This window comes from Trichosurus vulpecula, chromosome 2 (assembly GCF_011100635.1).
Source record: "Trichosurus vulpecula isolate mTriVul1 chromosome 2, mTriVul1.pri, whole genome shotgun sequence".
NCBI lineage: Eukaryota > Metazoa > Chordata > Mammalia > Diprotodontia > Phalangeridae > Trichosurus > Trichosurus vulpecula.
The window spans coordinates 190,771,788-190,784,646 of NC_050574.1; the positions used below are offsets into that span (position 1 = coordinate 190,771,788).

At 37.2% G+C, this 12,859-nt stretch overlaps 1 protein-coding gene and 1 pseudogene across 2 annotated transcripts in view; one reads left to right on the forward strand and one right to left on the reverse strand.

The window, feature by feature from the left end:
* Positions 1–12,859, reverse strand: part of KATNAL1 (katanin catalytic subunit A1 like 1) — a 79,027-nt gene that overhangs the window by 27,564 nt on the left and 38,604 nt on the right. For both annotated transcript variants that reach the window (XM_036746928.1, XM_036746927.1), the window contains exon 4: positions 4,926–5,094. In XM_036746928.1, coding sequence (XP_036602823.1) covers positions 4,926–5,094 — 169 coding nt within the window. The remainder of the gene's footprint in view (positions 1–4,925; positions 5,095–12,859) is intronic.
* LOC118839459 lies at positions 11,252–11,732 on the forward strand (annotated as a pseudogene).

Sequence of the window (12,859 nt, forward strand, 5' to 3'; positions counted from 1 at the left end):
TCTCAAATGTTGCTGCCTCTGACATTTAATAGTTGGGTGACTGAGAACAACATTGGAGATTTGGAACTGAAATGAATCTGATAGACCATCTAGTCTGAATTTAACACCTTCATTTTACAGAAAAGTAAACTAAGGCCTAGACTAAGGCCTAGGGCAGTGCTGAATTCTGAGGGCCATATTGTAAAGCAGACAAACTTTAGCTTGTCACCCAGAGAAGGGTGACCAACATGGTAAGGAGCTCTGAAAACCAGGCCATGTGAGGACCAGTTGAAGAAACTGAAGATACTTAACTTTATGACAAAGAACTCTAGGGTCTCATCTGAGCATATGTCCAAATACTTGAAGAGATTAGAAGTTTTCAAAGTTCTATCTGGGAAAAAAAGATGTGTACTCAATATAAAAACCTCTTCTCAAGCTTCCACTCTACCTCCTTGGTGAAGCACCTCACTTCATACTTCAGTGAAAAAAATGAGGCCATATATCCTGACTTTCAATCTATCTACTGACTCTTTCCCTGCTGCCAAACCAGGCCTCTCCTAGCCTTGAGCCTACCATCCCCACTCCCTATAAACTTATAACTTCATCTTCTGTACGCTACCTCTTTAAGAAAGCTGTCTATACTCAGTGCCTCTGTATCTTCTCCTTTCACTCTTTTATAAAACCTCTCCAATCCGGCTTTTGATCTCATTCAAATGAAACTGCTCTCTCCAGTTACCAATGATCTCTTACCTGACAAATGTGACAGACTTTTCTCAATCCTCAGCCTTCTAGACCTTTCTGCAGCCAGCATCTGATGCTTTTTGATCACCTTCCCTTCCTGGGCACTCTCTCCTCTCTTGGTTTTTTATGACACTGCTCTCTTCTGGTTCTCCTCATATGTGTCCAATTACTCCTCAGTCTCCTTGCTGGCTCTTCATCCATGTCATACCCACTCACCAGGAGAATCGCTTAAGGTTCTATCTAGAACTCTTCTCTTTTCCCTCTATACTACCTCAAGTGGTGATGTCATCAGCTCCCAAAGGTTCAATTATCATCTTTATGCAGATGATTTCCAGATCTAGATATCTAGCCCTAATGCCCTTCCTGAACTCTTGTCTCATATCGCCAACTGCCTTTTGGACACCTCAAAGTGGAAGTGCTAGAGGCATTTCCTACCTGAAATGTCCAAAAGATAACTATCTTTCCCTCTAAACCATCCCCTTTCCCTAACTTCCCTATCACTGTCAGGAACACCATTATCCTCCTAACTACCCAGATCCACACCCCTAGTATTATCCTCGACATCATTTGCTCTCACTCTACATAATATAACACATCGCTAAATACTGTTTCTAACTTCACAGAATCTCTCACATCTGTCCCCTTCTCTCCACTCACACAGCCCACTACTCTAGTTCAAGCTCTCATAAGCTCTCTTTTGCATGGACTACTGCAAGAGCTTTCTACATGTCTCCTGCCTCAAGTCTCTCCTCACTCCATTACATCCTATACTTAAGTCTACTGCGAAAAAAAAAATCAAAAATTTAATCATAGGGCTATTTGAACACAGAAATTATCTCACCTAACACATCAACGCCCAAAGGACTGGAAATCAGAATAGATATTTGGAAGACTCCCACTAGCGATAAAATCTTGAGGACAATTTAAGACTAAATGTATGAAATAAGGTCTTTCTAGGAATAGATAAAAAGACACACTTAGTCTTTTGAGTATATGTCCTAGAATGGCACTAATCTTCCACTCTTGGAAAAGATCTCCAATCCAGCCAAAAGAACTCCTCCAGTTTAAGCATATTTACCACTAAAAATTACTACTTCAGACAAACAGATGCATTCACAAATAACTATTTGAGGATCATCCAATGAAATATGGTCTTTGAAGTTGAGTAATTTTGGATCCTTCCAAACATAACTGTACACTATCAGTAAACTATACTATGAAATTTATTTTAAACCATATAGGAGTTTCAGTCATCATATTATAATTGAAATGCCACCCATTTTACCACAAGATGGCAAAAATTTAATTGATCACAAAGCAATAAATAGGCCCAAACCAACATGGTTACCATAAATAATCACCTCAATTTTTTACATTTATAATACAGGATCACTTATTCCAAGAATCCGGTAATCACTTTTCCTTATGCCACTTATCGTCTGATTTTTTTTCTATAGTTTAACTATCTCAGAAAAATAATAAAGCATATTATTTCTAAGTATATTTCTCTACTGGCTTCCAAACATTAATAAAAAATAATAATGAACACAAATCTCCCCAGAACATAAAAATGAAATAGATTCATAACTGTTGTAAATACAAATTGGCTGTATGGTTGGCTTTGTGACACTAGGAGAAACCATAGATCAATACATGAGGCAACTGTGGCTCTCTAGTTCATAAACAAGCTGCTTAGAACAAGGAAATTTTACCCACTGAAAAACTGTACTGAAAGTATGCATGGACTTAGTCTCACAGTAGTTAAATGATGGTATTTGGTAACTCTAAAAATCTGAACTAATGGCTAGGCAGGGAAAGTCAATCATGATTGAGAAAAGCTTAATATATCTGAGCCTTCAAGTGAATTTGGCTTTCTCTGTTCACATAAGCTTTTTAAGGTCTGTAGGGCCTCGTATGAAAACCTTAATTTTTTAATTTTCATTTGCCTGAGGAATTTAAAGAGGTTTGCATATTCGAACTTGGCTCAAGTTGGATGAAATTAAGGCGAAGACTGGAAGGTTCTAAAGCCAGTCTTGCTACAGGGCCTTGCCTTTTGCCCCGAAGGTTACTAGCAGAGCCAAGTCTAACTTTAGGCCCCTTTGTATTTTCCCAGCGACAAAGGCTGGCTGTATGACCCCTGGAGAACATAGAGAAAGATTAGGTGTCACAAGTTTTGTATATCCTTATTTACGAGACTCTTGCCTCAAAAGGGAGACTTGGGCATAATAATAATAATAATAATAATAATAATACCAATCATTATCATGGAGTACAACAGATTGAACACAGTGTTTTGCAAGCATATAAACAGTATAATTTCGTTTATTTTCAGCATCCCAGTGAGGCACTGAAGCAAATTTAGGAATATTATTTCTATCAATATTGTTTCTAAAAATAACTTCAGGAAAAAATGCTGTAGAAAAGGTGCTGACTTGCATTGTATAGAGGGAGCTTCCTCACCTAGGAGTTCTCTAAACCAATGAAATCATTGGTCTAGTTCCCACCACTCCTAATATGTAAAAATATAAAATAAGAGTTTGAATACTGACCAACTGGAGAAACAAACAATGAACAGATTTATGAATTAAGGTACTATTTATACCTCAATTGTGAAAGCTAGTTATTTGTTCATATAAGTAAGCTATGCTTTCTCTAGCAGTGTAGGCACATGGAAGTGACATTGCTTCTGAATATTTACTATTATTAGCAAACTAAGAAATCAAGTATATCTGTGATGACTCAAATACATTATCATTTACTTATGAGTAACAATGATTTAAATGGAGGCAGAGTAGATGACATCATATACAGGCAGGGTTTGGCTGAACTTGCTTTTTTTATCTTTACTCCGAACAAGAGAAGACTTGCTGACTAAGAGGGGGAAATAGCAATATCTTTATATATAGAATATATTAAGAAGTGAACATGATGTAAGACAAAATGCATCTATACAACTAAAATTATAATTAAGGCAGAAAAATTAACTTAAGTCAATAATTCAACTTGATAAGAAATGTAAAAAAGGAATCATAACTGATGAATTTGCTAACACTTCTTGTCAACACATATATTAGCCAACTTTGGTCTTTTGCCTCACTATTAGCATTCATGCAAATTTTTGATATATCAAAAATTCAATTAATCCTTTCTCCATAGTTAAGCATTATCGAAAGATAGCATAGCAAGCTGAAGAAAAGCCAAGCCTTGAAGTCAGAAGACACGAGTTCAAGTACCCCCTCTAATATACATTGGCTATGTGGCTACAGGCAGGTCACTTACTATCTTAGGCAACTTTTTAAGACTTCAAATTCCAAATCAATTGCTCAGCTGAATCACAGAAAGGTGCTGTTTCCCAAGGGGCTTTTCCTACCCCACTAAAAAAACAAGTCCTAACTAAAAAAGATGGTAGAACTATAGCTAATCTAAAATCTTTGGAAGTTTACTTAAATTTTTCTTATCACCTCCTTAAGTTATTAAAAGACTTAAATAAATAACAAATGACAATAAAGACTATTGTTGCTTAATACTTTGTTTTTTCACATAGAATTATTGATACTTGTGATGAAATAGAAATATTGGGTCATTTTGTTCTGCCTCCTGTTAAAATAAGATTTCACAAGTTCATCTACAGGATAATAAAAGCTTCTGTGAAGCAGTCTGTTTATTTACTAGTGATTTCTCATGTAAACAAATGCATAAAACCAGCTTCAAACAAGTAAAATTCCTTCAACTAGAAAAAAATTCCTCGTTTTGCTATGAAAATTTGTGAATCATCTTACTCATGTTATTCTCTATATAGATCTATTTCTTCCTAAAAATTATTTTCCCACAATCATTTTTCACTTACAACTCACTGTAATTCAGAATACCTTTTTTCTGCAAATATTTTTCAAGATCCATTTTTTCCTTTATGTTGAGTATATGCTGAAAAAAATCCATATTCAACAGGAGCTTAGAAAATTTGTTTTCCCCATTTATAATTCTAGTCTTTGGATTCTATTTCAAGATATTTTCACTGAATTTCCAAGGACTTGAAATACAGCTCAGTATTCGAATTATAATGCCCTCTTGGGGCTTATAATCAAACTGCATTTTTTCTATTTGACCTATACAAAAGCAACAACCATGAGAACCTATGAGAACCATGAGAAGCTAATACCAAAGGTACAGGTTTTGGTGAGATGATTAGAAAAATATATTCTTGCCTTGTCGTCTCTCCCTCTTGCTCTAAAATCCTTGTCCCTACTGGAGGTGGGTTTTTCGCTCTTTGATATAGGGTGTGCTCTGCCTACAGGTCCCCGAGGCCCTACTCCTGGTATGTCTTTCCTCAGGGGTCTCCCTTCTCGATTTGGGCGCCTTATCTGAGGTGGAGCCCTGACAAAGAGAAAAAAAAGAATTAGTAAAAGTAAATATATATATATATTTTTAAAGTATCTTTGATGCTATCTTAATAAAACTATTAAATAAAGACACTCAATATTCAACTATGTCTTTCTCTTCTATTAACCCATGTACATACCTGTCAGGTATATGAATTAAAAAAAAATTTCTTTCAAATCCTTTCAATACAAACAGCTACATTCACTGGACAGACCAATAGAAGACAATTACCTAATTTATAATCATATTATTATTGAGAACAAAGTTGACTCTCCCCTATTAAATAATCTTAATGGCTCTATGTAAGCCTTTAATTCAGTCTTTTCCTAAACCAGTAGTATGTAATGTAAAAGAATTCTTTAAAAACTGTAGAAGGACAAGAAGTAGAGGACTATTAATGAATAATTAGGCATTTACTCTTCCCAATAATTAAAAGTAGGTGCTTTTCTTCACCACTGTTAAGAATAAGCCCAGCATATCCTCAGTCAAATGTCAAATGGTAGCATTTCTATTAAATTCATTCGACAAATATGTATTAAGTCTCCACTGTGTGCAATGCACTGTGCTACACAATGAAGGGGACACAGCAAAAAGAAAACAGCCCCATTCTCAAGGTGCTTACACCTTGTCCCAGGGTGGGACACATGCCATGTACACAAGCAAATAAAAACCAAGTAATTTGGGATGCTAAGAAGGGGAGAGGAAGAGAGAGAGTCCACTTCAGACAGGGGAGGGGCATCACTTGTCCAAAGATACTGAGGAGCAATGGTATACACCGCAGAAGAAGTGCTGGCAGGCCAGTCTGACTGCAATGAAGAATGTGAAGGAAGAAAGGAGCTGTGTTGGGGAAGGCTGAGGCTTCTACATTTTATCCTGGAGGCAACAAGGAGCCACTGAACATTTCTCAATAGAGGAGGTGGGGACACGGCAGATATTAGCACGGTGAAGATGGATTGTGGAGGGGAGAAACGGGATACAAGAAGATCAATTAATAGGCTATTGCAAAAATCCAAAGGTGAAATAATTCTGGTGAACAATTTGGAACTATTCCCAAGGCTATAAAACTGTGCATACTCTTTGACCCAGCAACTACTAGGTCTGTATCCCAAAGAGATAAAAGGAAAAGGACCCATATGCACAAGAATATTTATAGCAGCTCTTTTTGTGGTGGCAAAGAATAGAAACTGGGGGGATGCCCATCAGCTGGAAAATGGCTGAACAAGTTTTGTTAGAGGGTTGTGATGGAACACTATTGTGGTATAAGAAAAGACAAGAGGGATGGTCTCAGAAAAACCTAGGAAGACCTATATGAACTGACACAGAATGAAGAGGACAGAACCAGATTATTTTACACAATAGCAACAATATTGTAATGCTGATCAGCTGTAAAAGGCTTAGTTGCTCTGAGCAATGAAATTATCCAAGTCAGTTCCAAAAGACTCATGATAAAAAATGCTATCCATCTGTGGAAAAAGATTTCCTGAACTCTGAGTGCAAAATGAAGTATAATTTTTTTCGTTTTCTTCATTTTTCTTGCTTTTTTGCAACATGGCTATTATGGAAAAATGGCTTTTGTAATTCCACATGTATAACTGATATCACATTGTTTGTCTTCTCAATTGGTAGGGAAGAAGCTAGAGAGAAGGAAAGAATTTGGAACTCAATTTTTTTAAATAAATGTTAAAAATAAATAATTTTTTTAATCTAATGGTGAGGTGATAAGGGCCCATGTAAGTAAAAAGAATGTGACTGATAGGAGATAAGTGGTCACTGAAGGATAAACAACATTTTGCAACTGATTAGATATGGGAATTGAGGTTGAGAGAACATTAAAATTAAAAACCAAATGCAAAGTAAATAAAATTCACATTCTGAGGTTTTTGGAAGTTAGAATAGTCAAATAAATATATTTATCACTTGTAAAAATTAAAGCCTATCAACCCCCCAAATTAACACATATTCTCAAACTAAACCAAGAATTTTAATAACCAATGGTACAAAAAGGCAAATTTTATTTTGTGTAATGTGAAATACATCTCTGATACATCTCTACGAGTCTAATAAGTATAATCATGAGGCCTTTTGTCTCTCAGTACTGAATCTGTTTCTCCCTTCTACTCTACCTTGGTTTTCCCTTTCTCTGAGTTTCTGCCTGTGTTTCTCTTCGAATATACCTATCATCCCCTTCATTGCCTCTGACTCTATCTATGTTCTTTGATCCCACGTGTACCCACTTCATCCTCATGCACTAGCCCTTGGTACCCCTCTTTTAGCCAGGGGCTTTAATTCACCTGTAGAAACATCAGAGCATTCCTCTGCCTTGGGCCTGGAATGTGAGTACAAACATGCCACTCTTCAATGAATGGAGCAAGAGGAACAGATGAGAAGTTTATAAAAGATACATCCTTGGAGCAAAATATACATAAAATATATAACAAACTGACCCAAGACACCAACATAGCACTTTTGCTCAGATTACTAAAGCCTACTGTCACAAACCAAACCATTTTTTGGCAATTTTTTTTTATTTTAAACTTAAATACAAAATAAGAAAAGGAAAAAAAATATTGCCATGTGCACAGCAGAACATGAGAAGGATTCAAAATATAAAGCAATACATTTCCATTTCCAGAAAGCCTATATAATAAATACTACACAATGTATTTGGAACTGTTTATCTTTACTTCCTTGTAGGTTTTATTTCGTCTCTGCTAGGCACTTTTCACTTTGTTCTTTCCCTCCCCTTCTCCTCCCCTCCCCCAAGAAGGCTATAATTAAGCACAGATATGCACACATACACACACACACACACATATATACGTATATACATACAAACATGTACAGATATACATATATATATACATACATACACTTACATATACATAGATATCTATAATCCTTCTTAAAGACATATATTCATATGCATCTACGTAAGACCCTACTATACTTGTCAGTGCTATTTCTCTGAAGGTGGATAACATCTTCCTTCAGAAGTCCAAATCTTTCTATATTTTTCTAAATCTTCCAACTCATCATTTCCTACACTACAGCAATATTCCAACCTTATACTGAATAGTTATTTTAAATAGTCTAAAACAATATTAATATGGCTGACATTTATTAAATAAATCTATTTTAGCTTTAACTTTGTCTGAGATCATGATTACTACCCCTGATTTTTTCCCTAATAAATTCTATTCCAGATCTTTATTTTATGTTTGTGTGTATCTCTTATTTCCTATCCCTCCTGACTCCTCTACTTTACTTCTACCCACTATCCTGCGTTCCTATCATTTAACCTTATCCCCCCTACCCCTTCCCCTTGCTCTTGTTTCTATCTGAATTTAGAAGACTTTTACAGCCTTCCAAATATCTATCCCATTCCCATTAATCTAGATTCCCTTCTATACCTCCCCTTATCCTATTCCCTCACCCTCTTATTTCTTTATAAGTTTAGAAGATTTTATTCCTTTCTAAATGTATATATTGTTCTCTCTTTAACCCAGATCTGAGTAGGGTTGCCTCTAAAAATTCCCCCCATCCCCTTAGCCTTTTATTTCTTTCTGAATTCAGAAGACGTTTATACCCTTCTAGATATATATGTACTGCTCCCTCTTTAACTCATTCCTGATGAGAGTAGGGTTCCAGAACTACCAGCCTTCCTCCCCCATCTAATTCCTCTGTGTCAGTTCTTCCTCTTGCACTTCATTTGTATGATTATTCCTTTTACCTTTTCCTAGATAGTATTACTTTTTAAAATCCCATCATACTCAGCTCTACCCCAAATTTTCTTTTTAACTACCCAATTACTAATTACAATCTTGGAGACAGTTTACATTTCCTCATATAAAAAGTATAAGAAACAGGGGAGCAGTTTTGTTTCCACAGAGTTGAAAGTATCCCTCTCCCCCCCACCCCAGCTTTAGCAGAATGTAAGTCAGGTAACAGAGCTCTGATGTAGCAGAAACCAGGCCTCTGGTCGGTGGGGTGAAAGGTTAGAGGCTTATACATACACATGCTTAAATGAGCCATTTGACGAGGGCCTGAGGAAGGCACTCAGGGAGTTGTGTCTGGCCAATGACAAGCCTGGCAGGAGATTCATGGGGAGGGGGGTCAATAAAAGGACTGGCGTCCATCGGAGTCCTTTGTACTCTCCTGTACTCTGTTCAGGGGACATACCCATTTATTCAGACTGAATAAATGTAAAATATAATTAAAGCACCCCCAACCTCTACCACTTGGGTGACATCCTTTCTCATGAGAAAGAATAATAAATCCCTTTTCTGATTTCGGGCTCGGACTCCAAACTCTTTGTTGTGTTGTTGCACACAAAAAGTAAACAGTCTGTCCTTATTGAGTCCCTTGTAATTACTCTTTGATGTTTACCTTATATTTCTCTTGGATCTTATATGACAAATTTTCTATCAAGTTCAAGTCTTTTTTCAAAAAAGTCCTGAAAGTCTAGCAATTTACTGAATGTCCATTTTTTTCATTTAGGATTATGCTTAACTTTGCTGGGTATATTTTTGGCTGTAACCCCAGTTCCTTTGTTCTTCAATATAAAGTGTTTCAAGACCTGTGGTCTTTTAGTATAGCCACTGCTAGGTCCTGTGTGATTCCAATTGTGGCGCTGCCATATGTAAATTGGTTTTCTTCCTTGTTTCTCATAAGATTTTCTCCTTGTGCATGGGGTTTCAAAATTTGGCTGTGATATTTCTGTAGGTTTTCCCCATGGGCTCTCTTTCAGGTGGTGACTGGCATATTTTTTTCTATTTCTACTTCCCCCTCTTGTTCTAAAACTTCAGGACAATTTTCTTTAATTATTTCTGGTATAACTATATTACTCAAGATAATTTTTTTGATTATAGCTTTCAGGTAGTCCAATAATTTTTGTTTTTTCTTCTTGGTCTGTTCTCTAGATCAACTGTTTTTCTTATGAAATGTTTCACATTCTCTTCTATTTTTTATTTTTAATATTTTGTTTTATTATTTCTTGGTCTCTTAAAACTTCGCTGGCTTCCCCTTGTCCAGTTCTAATTTTCAAGGAGTCATTTTCTTCCTTAAGATTCTGGATCTCCAATTCTAGTTGGTGAACTTTCTTTTCATGATTTTCTTGTTTTCCTTAGATTGTTCTTTTTTTATTTTTCCTCCATCTCTCTCATTTGATTTTTAAAGTCTTTTTTAAGTTCTTCTATGAATTCTTTTGGGGCAGGTGACCATTTGACATTACTCTTTCAGGTAAGAGAGGCTTTTTTTGCTTCGGTATCCTCCTCTGAAGAGGAAAGCCACTCTTCTCTATTCCTGTAGTAACTTGCTACGGGTGGGCTATTTTTCCTTTGCCTGCTCATTTATTTTTATCTTTGTTTTTGTTTTATATAGTAACTTGATGTAATCACCTCTAGTCCTGAGGTATGAGGGACGGTGCATCTGGCCTCAAGTCCTCCTCCAGTTCTCCCCTCTGGCCTGGAACCAAAACCAAGAACTCTGCCCTCCTATAAGTGTCCATAGCCAGCAGTATCCGTGCTCCACTGCTTCTGCATTCCCAGGGTATGCTGGTTCCTTCTCGCCTAGGGCCGCTTCTCGGCAGCACAGCTGGACCTGGCAAACCTTATCAGCAGAGGTTCCTTCAGTCTTCCTCTGCTCAGATGCCTGGCTACCCACACTGTCTGGGAGCTGAAAATTTCTGAGGCTGGGGCAGAAGCTACCTCCCAACCCAGTTAGCCCCAGGGCTCACAGCTTGCTGTTTCAGCAGAACTAGCCTGGAGGTGTTTACACAGGAACCAAACCCCAGTCCTGGGATTTTTTTTCTATTCTCCAGTTATCCTAGGACTACTTTTCTGCCTCAACTCTTATTTATTTTTACCATTCTATGTTTGCCCTGAGGTGCTATTTTGTCTTGCTTGTGGGGGAAATCTGGAGAGCTTGGAATTCTCTGGCCTACTCTGCCATCTTCCCAGAATTCTCCCTCCCCAAACCATTTTTAATAAAGGTAGTGAGTACTACATGCACTTGTAAAAATCTAATAGCTTGGGGTAGAATCTATCTGCAAAGTTATGGTAAACTGACAATTAGAGGCCTTTAACATGTTTTTAAAATAACCATCTAATGAATATAAGGGATTTCAACAATTTAAAGTAAATTAGAGAAAGGGTCACTGGGATCCGAGGGAAGCATGTCTGCCCCGTTTGAAGAGCCAAGTGGGGTGGTGCCTTGTGGGACGCCCTGGGGCCAGTGGTACCAGACCCTAGAGGAAGTGTTTATCGAGGTCCAGGTGCCACGGGGCACTTGTGCTCAAGAGATCCAGTGCGGCCTGCATGTGGAGCTAGCCGTGCAAGGCCAGGAGATCCTGAAGGGCAAACTCTTTGATTCTACAATGATGAGGGAACGTGGACATTACAGGACAGAAACATGGTCCGCATAGTTCTTACCAAGACAAAGAGAGATGCAGCAAATTGTTGGACCTCTCTCTTAGAAACTGAATATGCAGGTGATCCTTGGGTACAGGACCAAATGGAAAGGAAACTACCCTGGAGAGATTTCAAAAAGAAAACCCTGGTTTTGACTTCAGTGGAGCAGAAATTTCAGGAAACTACAGTGAAGGTGGACCAGATTTTTCTAGTCTTGAAAAATAAAAACTGCCATTTTTAACTATGTTCCATGGATCCTAGAAGATGCTGACAATGTAAAAGGATTGGATTATGTGATTGAAGAAAATTACATCTGCCTACATAACTAAATGAGAATTGTAAAAAAAAATTTAAATGTGACCTCAAAGAATGCATTCAAAATGTAGTTTATGTAGAAAACATTCTGAATTTCAATGGAAACTTTTTTGGAGAAATGGGTGGGTCTTTCTTTGGACTTACTTTGCTCAGCAGAACATATTAAACAGGTCTTGAACTCTTACTAATTTGTTAAGCAGTGGGCCACAATCATGCAAAGCTCAAGTGTACCTTCAGAGGAAATTAAATTTTTCTTTGGAAAACTGTAACTCAGAATAACTGTCAATAAAGCTTTCCAATTCCAAAAATGGAAATGGTGTTACCCACCAATTTTAGAGTACCAAAGGGAAACGATTCACTTTAAAGTCCAACAAAAATGGAAAAATAAAAAGTCTGATTCTTAAACTCGTAAAATATCCCTATGAAATGTAGCTGTTTCAGTTAAGTTATTTTTTATGGGCACAAGGGAAGAGGGAGTTAAGGGTTAAATTAGCAAAACTGTCGTTTAAAAACATGATGTAAACAAAGTATCTTTCTTATGAACCTAAATGTAACCCAATAAACAAACTTTAGCAAATAAAAAATAAAGTAAATTAGATCTAGTTAGCTAATCTAGATTAACAAATTCCTACCAGGTCATACTTTCTCCACACCAGAGATCCTGAATTCCCAACTATCATTATTTGGACTTTATTCTTCCACTCTCCGACTGATCCCTTATTCCCATCCCATTCCCACCACTGTGGTACTCTCAAACCACCCATTCCTCCCACTGTGTTCTCTGGAATACTTGCTCTATCAGAAACAAACGGCTTTCACCTGAAATCTTTTCTTTTCCTACTCCTTTGCTCAAGCTCTGAGACTCGGCTCCCTCCTGATGACACAGTCTCCACGGCCATCCTTTCCAGCACTGGCTATACTTTCACTCATTTCCCCCAATTCTCTGGTCAAGATCAAGTCAAGCAATACTCCTTGCTCCTCATAGCCACTTCCAGACTTTCTAACATCATCGCTCAGTGTCATCTCCTCCTTTAAGG